General features: G+C 47.7%; 5 protein-coding genes across 5 annotated transcripts; all 5 read left to right on the top strand.

Annotated features, from left to right (window-relative positions):
• Positions 1 to 217: 217 nt before the first annotated feature.
• Positions 218 to 817, top strand: FSST1_011197 (uncharacterized protein; the record flags this gene model as incomplete). Its single annotated transcript, XM_083234304.1, has 2 exons — positions 218 to 274; positions 326 to 817. 2 exons carry the CDS (start codon positions 218 to 220, stop codon positions 815 to 817), a joined length of 549 nt encoding a protein of 182 aa, XP_083080893.1.
• Positions 818 to 2,767: 1,950 nt separating this feature from the next.
• FSST1_011196 (uncharacterized protein) lies at positions 2,768 to 3,352 on the top strand (the record flags this gene model as incomplete). Its single annotated transcript, XM_083234303.1, has 1 exon — positions 2,768 to 3,352. The coding sequence occupies one exon, from the start codon at positions 2,768 to 2,770 to the stop codon at positions 3,350 to 3,352; it is 585 nt and encodes a 194-aa protein (XP_083080892.1).
• Positions 3,353 to 8,537: 5,185 nt separating this feature from the next.
• On the top strand, positions 8,538 to 11,304 carry FSST1_011195 (AEX-3 domain-containing protein; the record flags this gene model as incomplete). Its single annotated transcript, XM_083234302.1, has 2 exons — positions 8,538 to 8,930; positions 8,986 to 11,304. 2 exons carry the CDS (start codon positions 8,538 to 8,540, stop codon positions 11,302 to 11,304), a joined length of 2,712 nt encoding a protein of 903 aa, XP_083080891.1.
• A 1,010-nt stretch (positions 11,305 to 12,314) lies between these two features.
• On the top strand, positions 12,315 to 13,580 carry FSST1_011194 (zinc finger HIT domain-containing protein; the record flags this gene model as incomplete). The annotated part of the gene is made up of 1 exon (XM_083234301.1): positions 12,315 to 13,580. The coding sequence occupies one exon, from the start codon at positions 12,315 to 12,317 to the stop codon at positions 13,578 to 13,580; it is 1,266 nt and encodes a 421-aa protein (XP_083080890.1).
• A 555-nt stretch (positions 13,581 to 14,135) lies between these two features.
• FSST1_011193 (SNARE-binding exocyst subunit SEC6) lies at positions 14,136 to 16,394 on the top strand (the record flags this gene model as incomplete). The annotated part of the gene is made up of 1 exon (XM_083234300.1): positions 14,136 to 16,394. The coding sequence occupies one exon, from the start codon at positions 14,136 to 14,138 to the stop codon at positions 16,392 to 16,394; it is 2,259 nt and encodes a 752-aa protein (XP_083080889.1).
• Between the last annotated feature and the right edge of the window lie 441 nt (positions 16,395 to 16,835).

Below are 16,835 nucleotides of genomic sequence, written 5' to 3'. Positions count from 1 at the left end.
CCCTTCAATTGCTACCATCCCGCTTCCCCTCCTCGCCAAACTTCTTCCACCTTACCTACCTACCCAAAGCTCTACTCTTTCAAATATTCCGGCTTCTAACTCGGGTTCAAGCTTACCTGCCTTGCGCTGTTCGATTGTCCCTTCAATTTGACCTCATCTCGAACCTTGTAACAACCTCTTGACACCCCTTCGACTTATACCGGCTGCAAGCATCACCATGTCTCACCAAGTCAACGGCGACGTGAGCCCCGCTCAGTACTCTGCTTTCATCCAGGTACGTCAAGCCAGTGGCACCTTTCTGCAATTCAAACTAACACTATTGTAGCATCTCCTCAACTACCCTTTCATCAGCGACGGCGTCCACACCTTCAAGTCCAACGAACTCGGCCAGCGCTCCATCAGACTTAGTGACGCCGCCTACCAAACCTTTGCTGCCCCCGTCGTTCCCTACTTCTCCAAAGGCTACCAATATGTCTCACCTTATGTCCAGAAGGTCGACAACCTAGGCGACAAGACCCTCGATCGCATCGACGAGAAGTTTCCTGCTGTCAAGAAGCCCACCGACGAGCTCTACCAAGATACCCGCGCTCTCATCATGTTTCCTCTCCAGAAGGGTCTTGAGGGCAAGGACCACGTCTTCCAGGTCTACAACTCTGAGATCAAGAAGGTTGAGCAGGGAGGTCTGGTCGCCCATGGAAAGGCCGCCGTCACCACCGTTCTCGTCGTTAGCAACGAAACTCTCTCTTGGTTGAGCTCTTTCTTGCACCAGAAGAAGGCTGACACCACCAATGCCATCAACGAGAAGATTAACCAGTAAACATCTCGCCCACACGACTATGGCGTCATTAGTTTGATGGCTGTAGTCAGCAAGCACATTTATACCCTCCTTGTTTCTTGTTAATTATGGGATTGTTTTGAAAATACGGTGTTTCTCGTTGTATTTCTCTTTCCTTGTTGCTTCCCGGAGTTCTGGATGCCAGGAGAGTCTGAATAGCGTGTATAGACCTGTCACTCTCGCCGTCACATCATGCGCCTCTCCTGGCCTGTATCCCAGATATAGCCTTGTTTGCAAGATGCATCATGCGAAACCCAGCTTTACGCCTTGTTCTTTTCGGGCACTTTCATCAGCGCACTAGGAGGGAATCATGTTGTCCTCCATTGTAAGAGGTGGATGTGTGATACGGGTAGCCGACCAAAGCATGTCATGGTTGGGGCAGGTGTGCCCTCAAAATCTACATGTGAAGGATACGCCTATGGTGGGAAGAAGTCGTATTATTGGATGAACGTTGACTTTGGAAGACTTAAAATGAGCTAATAGATTTTTCTTTATTTTTATGCAACTCGGTATTTGATTGGTATCAACAAACCATAATTAGGAGGGTTTAAAGTGAACGGCCAAATGCTAGGTGTGAAATATAGGTAGACGTCTTATTAGCTCATGTAAACTTGTGTACTTGAGTAATGAAGTTTCTCGTATGTCGAAACCCTTTTTCGAAGATGATATATGTCTGGCGATTCATTTGAAATCTTAGTAACGGGAGGTAACCTCAACGATAGTATCCTAGGCACAACAGTATCCAGGATGATCCAATGGACTGGATTGTATTATACTTATCAGTAATGATGAAAGTCCCCAGGAGTATGCACATGTCGTGTTCTATGTGACCGGGACCCTTCCATCATGGCTTTACTGAACGCAGATTTGTGCTGATAGGAAACTCCACGATGTGATATCTCCTTTAGACATCGCAAAACCTTTTCCGACAAGCTACTATGCTCTGGATCTCATGAGAGCAATGTGAGGCATATGATTAAGAGTTGTTGAGTCAATCTTAGGAGTGCCTGACTTGCGACAGGGTAGGCTATAGTGATAGTATACATGTTGGGCTGATAGTGGGAACTCGACGATAATGCGCGTATACAGGACATTGAATAAACTTTGGATAGATCATGGGATCAAGTGCCCTTTTTTGAAATACCAGTAGGTCTTTAAAGTAAATGAGATGTGTTGAATGGGTGAAAGATGAAGTTCTGAAATACACCTCGTGTCGACAAACCTCAGCAAATCACTCGACCTCTGAAGTTAAAATTTCAACTTTGACAGACCAAAGTACCCGTTATAAGTTGATCCTCCGTTAAATTGTTAGACGGATGTCCTTTTCTGAAATAGTCTTGTATTCACTCGCGCGCCAATGTTGTTATTTCATGCAGGTACAACAAAATGACTTAATGAATGGGAAGAAGAAGAGTCTCAATGGCTTCACTTAATGATTGCTTCCTTCACAGAGGTCATTCCCATGTATTTATAAATAGATGTTAGTCTATAGTTTCAAACTGTATTTCTCTCCGAGTTCCAATGTGTCGATACCGGTACAGAGCTGCGGATACTCATCCAGAGGTAACCAAAAATCTGGTTTAATAACAAAGTACGAAGCACATTCAGTACATAAATTAGTCTTGAGGCTGTATCTAAGCCGCTCTGTATTTCCCTAAAGAGTTTCAAGTCTATACGAGTTAATCGTATGAGTTTTCGAAATTATAGTCGGACATGGAGATTACGGACATCAACCGAAATATTATTTATCGCCTCGTAGACGAAGCTCTCGAGAATACATAAATAATAAGAAGCCTGTTATTTGCGGTGCTCAAGTTTTCGACATTACCAATTACTCTTAATATCTTTAAACTCTAGAGTTTACACATCCTCTACCAACGGTCTTCTCCAACTACCCTACCACTAAGACTATAAACCCGACAACGATACATCATGATCGCTAAAACCTGTAACGACATCCGGCTATCTAGGAGCCTATTTCCCACGCCCAAGGGCAAGGTGGTGATCCTCAATGGAGCCTCGGCCTCAACAAAAGCCGCTGTTCTTGGGGCCCTTGAACCACAACTTGTCGACAGCAAAACTCAGATAGTCGACAGTTACATCATGACCAATCCAGCCAGCTCCGGTGTGATCGAACGGGAATTGCGGTCAGTTTATATAGAGCAGGTGTTAAAGTCGGCTGATCAAGGCCAGACGATACTGCTAATAGCTTGCCTGTTGAACAACTCTGAGGGCCGGCGAGATCTTGATAATATCTTGTCAACTTTCCGCAGCAAGCAGGTCCCCCTGACTTGGGTTGATGCCGACTTTGAACCCAGAGACTCGGCATACGGCTGCAGCCCTGCAGCAGGTCATCGGCATACACGTGTAAGCCTGGACATGAGGAGAACCATACTTCCTTCAAGAACAAGAAATGACTTGGAGGGCATTGAATTAGTCACTCGAACGTTCACTGTAGCACATAGCACGCAGGAATTTGTACAGGAACTCTGGGACCTCATGGGCTTGACCAGGTGACCTGTGAAACAGCTGGCGAATTCTATATGATGTCGTCCGCGTGCTTGGCGAGTCAATGTATGCGAGTTTTGGCGAAGAATGATACCATTTTGTTTATATTGCGGGTAGTCTGATGTTTTGGCATGTTGATAGGAAAGAGTCACGAGCCACGAACTTGTTAGTTGGTTGCACTGCATGTTTGCAATACCATTTAGGCAGTTTCCATGGATCGACATTCCTGGATGGGACAATATCACATTTAACATCCTTGTTTTGTCTCATGCTCGGAAACAACGGAACTTGACTGCAGCTCGATGCGGCGAGTCAAACACATGCGGCGTATTGTGAGCACTGTAATTTGTTTGCAAAGCACATGAGAGGCACAGGCGATAAAACATGGCTTGTGTTTGTACATGTACATAAAGTCAAGCCAAGACAAAAGTGTTTACACAGGCATTGTATATGCGTTGTATTCTCTAATACGGAAAGCAAACAAGGCTTCTTGAAGTGTAACCGACAGGGAAAAACTATTGCGGAATGGATATCTGAGACTTATAATTAGGTCTCACGCTCAAGTCCGAAGTCCACAGAGGCCAAGACAGCGCCATAAAACGTGAGATGTCGAATTTTCCTCGAGTCGGTAGCGAGAGGAGGATCGGCAAAAGTGCTATTTAGCTGATGACGAGACGAGACCGAGCGGCGCGCCCCATTAACAATCTCGTCTCGATTAGGGGTCAAGCCACGGAGAAACTATCAACCAGCATCATGGTGTCTGTGTAGCTTCGGCAGGCCGGGATCAAGATACTATTAAAGGCTTAGAGTCCACGTGGGTAAGTGCATCAAAGGGAATGAATGGATATAATCGTCATAACGAGTGAGGGATTTGGAGAGAGGGAGAGAAATGGGTAATGGTTGATAAGAATATGAACATGGTGCTTTAATTAAACGGGGATCAGGAGGACGGGATAGGAGAACAGGGTCCGGGGCAAAGGACCAGACTTGGCGTAGACCGTTGGTTAATCCTACCTTGAAAAGAAGAAAAGAAGCAAAGCTCGTTAGTTAGCCAAGGGTATTTATTGCCTTCAAATGATCAGTAAGAATGAGAATACACAGGTGACTACAGAGTACAATACGAGATGACAGGTAATATCAAGCCCATAACAAAGTGCAGTATTGCCTGAGCGCCCTTTTACTTGAGCCCAGAAGCGTATAAAGGATATCTTCAGCCGGTAGTCATAAAGATCGACAGTATCAGACTGGAGAAAGAGATTTTGAGCGAATTATCCATGTTGGATGAAGAATTGGGTTTTAGAGCTTTTAGGTATGTAAAGACATTGCTTGTTGTTAGTTCGTGAATGAGGCCATCTAGGGGGACACTTGAAACGCTCGGCGGACTCGATAGCGTATTAAAAAGAGTAGAGTGTGGGTCTTAGTCCTAGTCTAGCAATAGTCCATGGTCGCCCGGTAGTTTGGTAGTTGCTGACGAGGAACGGTAATTACGTACTGCTCTTTATTAGCGAGATAATAGTGTCGGTACCGGTACATACTATGATTAGAAGATGAGGAACTTGATATCCATCACCAATACCACAAAACAAACAGGTGAAAGCAATGCATGCGATAGACCGTTGCCAAGAGTATAATTCTGGTGTTATTACATACGTAGCCTATACACAACTTTCAGCTCAGATCAACAGGGGGGTTACTTAATGTTCAAGTTTATCTTCATGAACCAGTGGTGATAGCATTAACAAGTCTGTTATTATTGTTGGTGCATTATCAATATATCTACATCCAACACTTGTCTCCAAAACTGACTGCTCGCTTCGTATCCAACCCTTGTCTATCTTCTGACTCCTGTCATTGCATTGCATAAGCTCAGTTGACAGGAACCACCACTTGCCACTTCTCTATCTGAAACAAGTCTGCAGCATTCGGTGATCTTGTTATTTATTGGAGAAACTATATTTTAGAAAGCAGATCATCAATTGCTCGCCACCTGTCTATATCGCTTCATTCGTTGGGCGTTTGTCTTTGCGTGCCCGTGCGCGGACAAATGCACCTCTACAGGTGGAACTTTGTTACTAACCTACTAACTTACATACATAATTATCCGTGCTTCGATGAATATGCATGCATCGTCAGGTAAGCCGTACAGAAGCGAGAAGCACGAGCAGGGGGTAGACTAAAAAGTGACTGGCATCGCATACTCACTTGGCGTGATGCTGGAAAAATGCTATGAAAAGTGATCCCTACCGATTATCGAGGACTCTGTTCTTAACAACTTCACTTATTGCCTTGGGTTGACCTCGTTTACACTACCGTGGCTCACCTACAATGGCTCACCAAATGATGCCAACGGCGGCCGCATAGATTTCCTGTTTCGTTTCTAGGCCTGGGTTATCCCTGTCGATCGTTTCCGCGCCTGGTCACATCGCCTGTTAAAGTCTCCCATATGTTGGACAGAGGAGGTCAAGCTTCGGAACAGCTGTAAGATTGACATTATGGGAATGGGCAGGAAAACCATGGCTGATTAGACTGGTTAGACTAGTTAGACTAGTGAGATAGAGTTGGCATAATAAGCAATTACGACAGATTGTTTGGAGGTACCTGTACGAGGCTGAGATGTTGGTGTCTTGTCCATGATTTCCAAAATTAGTCCGCTCGGTGTATACAACAAAGTCGGCCACAAGGTAACCCGAGGACTTTATGTGAACACATTGTGCTCGCATCTTTCTCTCCTTACACTGCAGATCAATCATGGTGGCGGTTCTCTTGCTCATCTAGAAGACGTTTTGCTTTGCTTTCTCTCCCTTTATCTTGATCCGTGAGAGACATGCAGACAGTAGTTTTGGACACTGCAGCAAGAAAAGAGCCACTTAAAACCGAAATCCATTCAACATGAACATTGAACAAAGACAATTTCCCCGGTAGGGTCCAGAACTCACCTCCCTTGCTTATTATTGGTTCTGTAGTCTTTTTTTGAGCTGGGATTCACTTTACTGAGTGGGGGTCGATCATCTTTGGTGGCAGCAGTGGGACACGCGCTATGGAAATACACCTAAACACAAAATGACAGAGAGCTGAGACCTAGACGGGGTTTTAAAGCCGCAGCAGGAATTGAGGTTTGTCATCGTGCAGTGATGGTGATGCTCAGACTTTACCTTGGAGGAATGAGATCAGTATCTAAAGAAACAGACAACGGGTTGCATGTTCCTGACAGGAGATGTATCCATAGGTAACGGGTTTTCAATTGGACTTCTCCCCACTTATCAACAAGTCTTTACTATGGAAACTGACAACTTAAACATTGTCATCATCTGGTGACATCGTCTGAATTGCCAGAGGAACATCAGACTCCTGCCCAGAATCATGGGACCGCAACAAGAGAAGACATAGTGGGACCATATGTACATGCACAATTACAAGAACGTTCCCTTGTATCGGAGACTGGTAGCTATATGTCCGGATAGTATTATATCGAGTACCCACTACTTGACGAGGTTATGCATGTATTATATTTCCTTAGATCTTTCAGTCCTTTTTTCTCTCACACACAAAAGAAAGAAAAAAAGAGAATGATGGGGGAAAGGGGCGGCTGGGCTTTGTTGGATGCTGTTTCTTCTTCTGTCGTGAGTCAGTTTTAGTTGAGAATATGAGACCTCTCAAGACGTTAGTTGTGACACGTCAAGAAGCCTGAACGAGAACAAAGCAAATAAATCAGCAAGAGTTGTCGTCAGACTGCATACTCTCAGCGCTCTAATACTGCAGGTCTATTAGTCTATTGTCATGGAGGTCGGTACTCTATAGCTTCGGGATAGAAAAGAGCCGGACTGATATTACAGGTACAGCCACAGGTACAGGTACAAAGATGTTGACCAGCCAAGACCAACTATCATGCCTTCAGGCTTCTTTGTAGTTGCCGTGTTGTAATTTGGTCTAAGCCGTTTTATTCTTCCTGTCATCATCCATCGCTTCAAGCGCTGAGAATGCAAAGAAAAACCGTCTCCTCCCCCCATGTACCCGGAACCATTTGGAAGCCCCCAAACCAGGCCTAGGAGAAGGTTCAGGGGCCCCTGCAGAAGGCGTGCAGGTCCAGCTAGCACCTTGCATCTTGTGGTTCTCCCCCTGACAGCCCCAGCATCTCGGCCCCTCAATGGATGAATGGGGATTGGCTTATGTTGCTCCTCATCTTGCCCCTAATGTAGGTACAGTACCTACATCCTTGACCCAAGCTGAAAGCTGACGGGACTTGTCTGCGTCTCTTCTCTTGGTCACAGCCAAAGAGTTTTTGTTCGCAATCAAGATTGTCATTGTCTGTGTTAGTAAACGCCTTGGCAGTTTGATGCTTGCAGTCACTCACAGAAAAATGCATACAAGTTACACATTAATAAATCACATCACACATTGCTTGCACCGCATAACGACCATAAACAGCCAATGTTAGTGATCAGTTGAGAGTCTGGTCGCCTCTGACAAGGGTCAAAGCACACGTCCTAGCCTACCAGCCGCTCTCTGTCTCATATTTTCGCCTGATTAGAGGCCTTGCGTCGACCTTTTTTCAGGACCATTCATACCGTCCGTCCCTGCTTTAGTATCAAGTTAACAGGTACCGGTACCGTTAGTCTCCAACGGACAACGGGAGCTCCCACTGGATTTAGAAGCGTAGACCACCGAAAAGTATAGGTACCTTCATGACCATTCTTTCCTTGACTGGTGTCGTATCTTGTTTCGCTTGTTAGGTGTTGCTCCTGCTGCATCCATGTATCCATGAATGGATGGAGCTCTCCACACGCCCACCCCTACCTGCCTCCTAACAGTACACCCCCATTCAGTTGTTTCTCTTGCCTCTTCTCCCTTTACTTTATACATTTGGCCCATCTCCCTCTTGTTTCTAGAGTTCTATTCTTTCCCTCTCTCTTTCTTCCTTGCTTTTCCTATCAAAGCCCGGTTGACTCGAGCCTTTGAATGAAGTCTTGAGCGCGGAGCGGAGCCCCTCAAGTTAAACGGGCATCGACGCGAACATCGAGGACTGATCAAAAGCCTGCTAGTCAGTTAACGCCAACTCGACAATAAACAAGACGGACAGCAGTTGCGGATACAGCAACAGCTCTATTAAATATCTAATCAATTCGACGACGACTATTATCCTGATACCCAATTTGACGAAAGATACGAGGGACCGATTCGCTTTACTACCGCCATTATGCCTCCTTCGCTCAATACCCATTCCTCCTTTACCCGTCCTCGGACTAGCGACCGCGATGGCAGGCCCAGCACCCGCGATCAGGGCCCAGACCAAAACCTGCTGATCCCTAGTCGAACTTCTTCGCTGCATTCGCGCATTACGCAACCTATTCCTTCAACTCTCAACATGAAGCCCCAGCAGCGAACACCAAAGACCTTGACCCATGCGTATATGGTCTGCGGTGTCGGCCGCGAACCCTCGCAATGGGTCAAGGCTCCTACTCCGACCCAAGGAAAGATTGGCCACATGAAGGGTGCCGTTGGTCAGTTTTGGTTGCCCGAGATTTTGGGCAGCAGCCCTCGCCTTGAGCAAGACAATGAGATCGCTCGAGCGCTTCACTCTGCCATGAGGGTGCGTATTTTTGCTTCTTAAATTGATTGAATTCGTCCAGCTAACTGGCGATTAGGCTTGTTTCCCCCATGATGTTGAGATTTGCACAGGCCGCAGCCAGCCTCACTGTGTTCACCATTCCTTTGTTCTCCAGCAGGATTCCTCTCACACTCTATACGGTATCTGTCTGCGAGTTTGGTCGCGAGCAGATGAGAAGAGGGCCGAGACAATTCGTGAGCTCCGCAAGAGAACTGAGAGCGACTATTACGACAACCCTGACGAGACCTACTGGATCCCTTACTGCTTGTCGTTCCTCTCCCGCTATCCTCTGTACAATCTTTTGGGAGATTATCTTCGAGGTATGTGGATTCACTGGAATAAGGCTACCAACCTGTTCCACGCCGAGGAGGTTTCCCGCATTCTGAGCTTCCCTGCTCCTCGCTTGAACGATTTGGTCCGCATCGACATGAAGGACTATGCTCTCTGCTACCAGTTCCCATCCTCACCCACTGGATTCCAAAACTTCGCCATGTGGCCTCTGTTCAACTGTTTATCGATTCCCAACATTGTCGGCGTCATCGAAGCAGCCATCTCTCCTACGCGCCGAATTATATTTGTCAGCCACTACCCTGCTATGCTCACCATGGCTGCCGAAACTGTTCGATACTGCGTTCGAGTTTATGAATGGAGTGGCCTTTACGTCCCCGTTGTTCACGCTCGTCATGCCAAGGAGTTGGTCCAGGAGCCCGGTCCTTACATTCTGGGTATCACCGTCGAGTGCCGCTCTCTCTTCACAGCACCCACCGATGCTCTGGTCGTCGACCTTGATCGCAACTTTGTTCTCACATCTAGCCCCCCTACTGCTCTAAATCCCGGTCAGCGTAACAAGTTCGTTACCCGACTCACTCAAGCTTTGAACGGCGACGTCACCCCCTCTGGAGTTCCTCAGCATCTCCGATCCGCCTACGGTGGTGGCAAGCTTGTCCCTGCTGGCCAAATTATTGTGATGCGCGGAGAGGTCGAGTCTATCCAGGACCCTGAGTGGTGGAACCAGGACGCCGTCATGGCTGTCATGGATCACGTCTGTGAGAAGCTTGGACGCAACACTGGCATTAAGGCTGTCTTTGGTGGATCTGTCAAGAAGCCCCTCATGACCAAGGTGTCTATGCGACACCTCAACGAGCTTGTTCGTGAGAGGAACCAGTACTCGCGCGATGCTCTTGAGGCCTGGCAGGACTTCATTAACCTCAAGGGTCGCATGGACACCGAGCTCAGTAAGGTTAACAAGCGCAACAACTACCTTGTGGAGGAGCTTGAGAGCTGGAAGCAGCAATTCCTCAAGTTCCAGGCCTTCGCTGAGACCCTTACCAAAGAGACACAAGATCTCAAGGTCAAGATCGACACACACAAGAGGGAGAACCGCCGTCTTGCTGGTCTCATTGATCAGCAGAAGGATGACAACGCCCGCCTCTCTGTTCGTCTTACTGGCACTGAGAAGCAGCGTGACGACGCTCTAGAGGCCCTTGTCCTTCAGCAGGAGATTGCTGAGGAGCTTGAGCGCGAGCGTAAGAGGAACAAGAAGGAGCTCTCTCAGCTTCAGCACACCAACGTGACCATCCTGCGCCAGCGTGACGAGGCCCGAAGAGTCGTTCTTCACCTTCGCAGTCTCATTGGCGGTCAAAGCCACCACATGGAGCATCTCATCCAGTCTCTCACCAAGCCTGATGACCTGGCTCAGGAGATCGAGGAGGGTTACGATGAGACTGAGGAGAGCACTCAGTCCAGCGAGCCCAGCCGTCTCACACCCAGCCCCAGCCCTACTACTTCTAGTAGCCGAAGCAAGCGATATTCTTCAGCGAGCTTCAGCGATGTGGCTGACCGCCACCTCAAGGACAAGACTGATGCCATTGCACACATTGTGCGCAACATTGCTGAGCAATGCCAGGCTGCTGTCGAGGGCCTGCAGCTGGCACATGATGCCGAACTAGGGAGTTCTAGTAGAAGGAATTCGAGGCACTCTACCGTCCAGAGCGATGACGGCCACTCCGCCGCCACTTCCGAGACCGGGGACGAATCCCTCCTGGCGCCGCGGTCCGGGAGGGCGTCCAGTATCCCTCCCACCCCGGATCTCATCCCCAACAGGAGCAGCACAGCAATGTCCTTTGCCTCTACAGCTACTACTCCCGAGCGATCGTCGCAGCAGTATAGCCTCCGAGACGAGATCCCCACAAAGATTGTCGAGGATGACGAGGAGGACTTCGAGGAGAATCGATCCGACAACGGGACAGTCTCACACGAGACATCTGTCGTATCTAAGCATCAGCTCCAGCACCAACAGTCCCTGATGCACAGGCCATCGGGCGCCAGGATCAGTGCTCTTGGCGGTACACGCTGAATGTGTTAGATGATAACTGGGCAATATTTGCGTGTTATCTATCAATATCTGATATCCAATTTAATTGCGTTGTATTTGGCGGTATGCTTGGATCAAAACCTGCGGGCCACGGCGTTTAATGTCTCCTTTTCAACTTTTTTATTACAACCATTTACTGTCTCATCTGATGAGCAGCTTTCGCTCATATACCTGGGCTTGACGGCCATTATTCCATTTTGTTAGAGTATTCTTCTGAGAAGCGGTGTTTATCTACTGCGACGCTCCGTTACTTGGTCTAACGGTCGTCACAACAATGAAACACATTTTAACGTTAAATGAATGACCTATGCAACTTATATGTGACGAGCTCTCCCTATATATATATTTCGCATGTGGTGTGTCAACTGGTTGACTTGTTTGTATCAGCCAATGTGTTTACCGTCCAGCAATGTATTTCAGCCGTTCTTTTAGACACTACATAACTATATCGAACCGGCTCAGCGGACCAATTTCTTTAGTAGACAACTTACCCTACAACCTAACATAAGCACCCGACGGCGTAAAGCCAACATTTGCTTCATCGCCTTGGAAATCCCTTTTAACATTGTATAACACCTAACTTCTACATCACCTCTAACACAAATTTGATATTACCGGATGGTCCTGTTCCTCTTGCAGGAAGCTTTTGGTATGAAACACATGCGCAACAACAGCTTCATGTTTGCGACTAGATTACCATTTAGACGAGAATTGAAATTCATTCAATCATTGCAACAACCCATTATATACGGCTATCTTAAGAGATATCGCATCTAACTTATGGTATTCTAATGCAACCTCATGGTTATTCTGAATAAATTTGTATAAAATTTAGACTCTGGTTCGAATATTGGTTAACAAGTACGACTACGCATGATAAGATAAGGATATAGACCCATAAAAAAGTTTCCCTTAGCTGCATCACATTCAATCGCGGCGCATCATTCTTTCTTTTAATCAGTTCCTCCATCGCATATACATTTTCCGTCGTCATGTCTGACCCCCTCCTCACATCTCTATGTGGCATTTGCCATATATCAGTACCAAAATACAAGTGTCCACGATGTGGCGCTCGAACCTGCTCACTCGGATGTATTAAAAAACACAAAGCCTGGTCTGAATGCTCTGGTGAACGCGATGCGACGGCCTATGTTGCCCCCTCGAAGCTTCGCACACCCGCCGGTGTCGACCACGACTACAATTTCCTCCATGGGATCGAGCTTTCCGTCGAACGCGCCGAAAAGGTTCTTGTAGAAGAGCGCAAGATCGTACAAGAAGAAGAATTGCGCCCCATGACGATTCAAGAGGTCAAGTGGAAACCCGGGCGAGATGGACGCAAGCGCAAAGTTCTAGTCACTAGAGTTTTGCATGAGGCCAAAGGTCGATCCTTTGAGCGATACTTGGCTGCGCGACTGAAGAAGCTCAACATCACTATCATGTGTGCGCCCACGGGTATGGCCAGACAACGAGCGAATCATACGACACTTAACAGGCGGACGATGAGGGTCAATTGGCAGGTGGAGTGGATGACTTTTGAGGATGCGACAGATACTGAGGCGAAGAAAATAAGGGCTTTATCCAAGGTTATGGATAACATGCCACTGTACCAAGCCTATCATACGTTCTTAGAGGAGCAGCAGTCGGCGAAAGGAAAACAATCCAAGAAAATCCCACGGACGGGTCTAGATGGGCAATTGCAGGATTCGACGAATTCGACATGGTCATCTGGCTCGTTTGCACTTCAGGACCCATTCTCACAGACTTGGATGAACCATCACGACACAGAGCCAGGCATGTGGCCATCGGAAAAGGACGAGGCTCAAAAACGGCAATTTCAGTACCTCCTGGTCAACCACAGCTCACCTTCAGACAAACCCGTCGTCACGAAGCTTGACCCGGAAGATTGTCTCCGCGAGATCCTCAAGAACACACGCATCCTCGAGTTTCCGACGATATGGGTACTCGATCGCAATCAAAGACTCCCCTCAAACTTTACACTAGGACCTAAGGATACTGTTTCAGAAGCCAACAACAAGAGAAAAAACCCTTTCGGCAAGAAAGGTCCTATGAAGCCGAACAAGAGGAGAAATAAGGGCAAGGACAGGGATATAGAAGAAGGGGAGGTCAACAGCGATGAAGAAGGGGACCAGTCGGATGATAACGCCGTTGGCCTTGAGGCAGGTGATGTTATTGCTGAGCAGAGTCTTGGGGAGGACGACAGCGACGATACGAGTAGCTCAGGGAGCGACAGTGAATGATGTTAGAAGAATGTGGAGCATGTGAAGGTGTCTAGAAAGCACTAAAATCCAGAGTCTCATAAATAATTGCTTGAGTACATATTGGACTTTAGTTATAAGTCTGAGGTTACAATAGAACTAATTCCTACTATCTTGCTGGGGCCTGAGAAAGTAAAATGTGCCTTCGATATACCAGTGAACCCAAAGTTCTACTTGTAATTAAAATTCGTATTGCGATAATAAAAAGATACCCAAAAGACATTCTTCTGTTGAGTTATGGGTGTATGTTGCTACTGCAACATTTTGCTGGGCTTCCTCTAAGATAGTGGCTGTGCTTAGCTGTCAGCCACACGATGGAATGTCGACCCTATTAATCTAGGGGAAGGACAGTGATAGCTCCCCGCGACATTAGACATCCCACTCTCCTTACTGTACAGACACATTGACACTCGCTTCAACTTCAACCCTCGCTATCGCCTGACGATTCCAAACTCCGGCCACGAACCTACAGCAACAGTTCCCCGCATCATGGTTTGATTGGGCGCCGTACCCTCCCTCGACGCCGACGCCGCAACAATGGACGATACACCTGCGCCCAAGCTTTCAGAGCTGCTGCGGCATCCCGACGATTTGGACAAGATACCTGCGCTCAAGCTAGAGTTCTCACGAAAAAAGGGCGCAGTAGATGGACAGCTTCGCAGTGGTCTGCGAGAGCAGCTCGAGACAACCCAATCGGGCATGACAGGTCTCAACGACGGCCAAAAGACAGTCCAGATGATCAAGGAGGAAATGATCAAGATCGATAAGCTGTGCTCCGAGTCACAGAACATGATAAAGGACTTTGCAAGCATCAATCTGGTGTCACAAGCACACCGCAACTTCGGCGCTGTCGAGACGATGCGTCGCAACCTGGAGACGTTTAACGATCGCATATCGCGTGTCGAGGTTATGCTAAGGGAGGACGACGAGGATAATGACAACATGCCCAACCTACTGCCGTGCCACTACGAGCTCACCCAACTAAGAAACATTCGCGACGATGCCATGGAGCAAATACAACGGGCAGATGACGACAGTCTCGAGCCGACATTAGTTGACTACTTTGCGCGATTGGACGATACGATCGACTGGTTCGACGAGCATGTCGGCATTATTGCTCTGAATCTCATCAACCTCGTTGTGCAGGACAACAACGGACTCGTGGTGCGATTCGCGGTGGTGATGGAAGCTGAGGAAACGAGCGACCAAAGGGTGCTGGCACTGCAGGAAGCTCTAAAGGATCACAAGGAGATGGCTACACGGTTCCAGAGTATCACAGACGGTGCGAAGAAGGTCCGCGGCTACAAAGACAAGTTTATACAAGCCATTCGACTCAGCGCCGAGCAGCAATTCGAGGGAGCAAAGGAGGAGTTTCTCGACGACCCGAGCAAGCTTGACAAGATTATGAAGTGGTACTTTAACGATCTGAACGTCGTCAAGGTCGGAATGTCGCATCTTATGCCCAAGAAGTGGAATATTGTAAAGACATACGCAGGTGTCTACCACCAGCTTATGCATGACTTCCTGGTTGGCATGGTAGATGGCAACGAGGCATCATCAGCGCACACGCTAGAGATTGTGGGCTTCCCAGAGAAGTACTACCGGAAGATGGCAAAGATTGGGCTCAAGCAAGAAGAGCTCATACCACAAGTCATCGATAATCGTGAAGCAGAGCTCGTACGTGACTTCCGTGAACTTATCATCAAGTTCCTCGACGAATGGATCGATCGAATATTTGCGCAGGAGAAGCGCGATCTGGCAGAACGCAACGTGGAGGGCTCCAACTTGGATCAGGATGAGTATGGCTATTTCCGAACCAAGAACTTTGTCGCTCTATGGCGTATGTTGCGCGAGCAAGTAGACGCCGCTGCCAATTCACAACGTGCCGATGTCGTTGAAGGCGTCATTGACGCAATGTTTGCTCGTCTGCGCACTCGGCAACAGTCGTGGCAGGCTATGCTTGAAGACGAGGCTATTCCCTATGAAGAGGGTAAAATTCCTGAGCTGGAAGGTTTCCAGGCTCTTCAAGATTGGCTTGTGGCTACGGCCAACGACCAGATTGCATCTATCGACGACAACGAAGACGAGGGTCGTCTGGCTTATCTCTCCAGTTTCCGTCGTCTGGTTGAGCAGCATGTCTCGCCTGCATACCTCGAACGTATCGATTCTGAGGTCAATATGTTGCGTGACGGCTACGTCGACTTCAGTACGTGGTGTATCACCCGCTTCGCACAGCTCGTCTTCACTGTCGACTTCGGCACAGTCATGCCTGACTTCTTCACACCCCGCTGGTACACAAGTAATGCTATGAAACAGATGGTGGTGACATTTGAAGAGTACGTCAACGACTATCGCCAGGTACTGCACCACTCCCTTGTGGACATCTTTATTGAGATCTTTGCCGAGGAGCTGCTGGTTCGGTACTTATCCGCCGTGCGAAATAAGGGCGCAAAGTTCCGTCGCACCGATCCCTTTCAGGACAAGCTGTTCAACGACATCTCTACTGCATTTGAGTGCTTCAGCACTCTGCCATCACCTGATGTCGGTGCATCCATCAAGGAAACCTGGCGTGTCACAGAGCACTTCCTGCGCCTACTATCGGCAGACCGCGATGCCATTGTTGACGCTTATGTAACCTTCAAGACGGCTTACTGGGATCTGAGCGTTCAATGGGTCGAGGTTGTATTGAGGTCGAGAGACGATTTCGAGAGGTCCATGATAGCAGCGGTCAAGAAGGAGGCTGCCAACATCGATATCGAACGTGGACCGGAGACTATCATGAGTAGAGTCAAGTAACAATTGGATGAGTCATGATTCAGGTTTGCACGAGAAAAGAGGAAGGGCATTGCGGGAAATCTGTATGATAGGCATTATTTCGTGCCCACTTAGCGACAATGATATTTAAACTTGTTTATATAGCCTCACTGTTGCGACTCGTTTGTGCTCACTCTGTCCTGAGCATCAAGTTGACAACACAATACGAAACAGTATATCTCTACAGCTGCAGACTTAAAGCATGTGACGCACAAGAGGAACCCAAAACATGCTCCAATCAATGACTCAAACAAACAAGCAATCTTCATGATACTACAATGTGTGGGCAGATAACGAAACAACACCATCTCCAATGGGATAAAACGTATAAGGAAAATTCGCTGCCGGGGAAGCTATTCAACAAAAGAACCATGATGATGGGGACAAGAAGAAAGTACTAAGGAAACTAAGTATGCGGCGTAG

Source organism: Fusarium sambucinum, chromosome III (genome assembly GCF_050947815.1).
Source record: "Fusarium sambucinum isolate potato_lamoka chromosome III, whole genome shotgun sequence".
Taxonomy (NCBI): Eukaryota; Fungi; Ascomycota; class Sordariomycetes; order Hypocreales; family Nectriaceae; genus Fusarium; species Fusarium sambucinum.
This window is presented reverse-complemented; position numbering and strand designations above follow the sequence as displayed.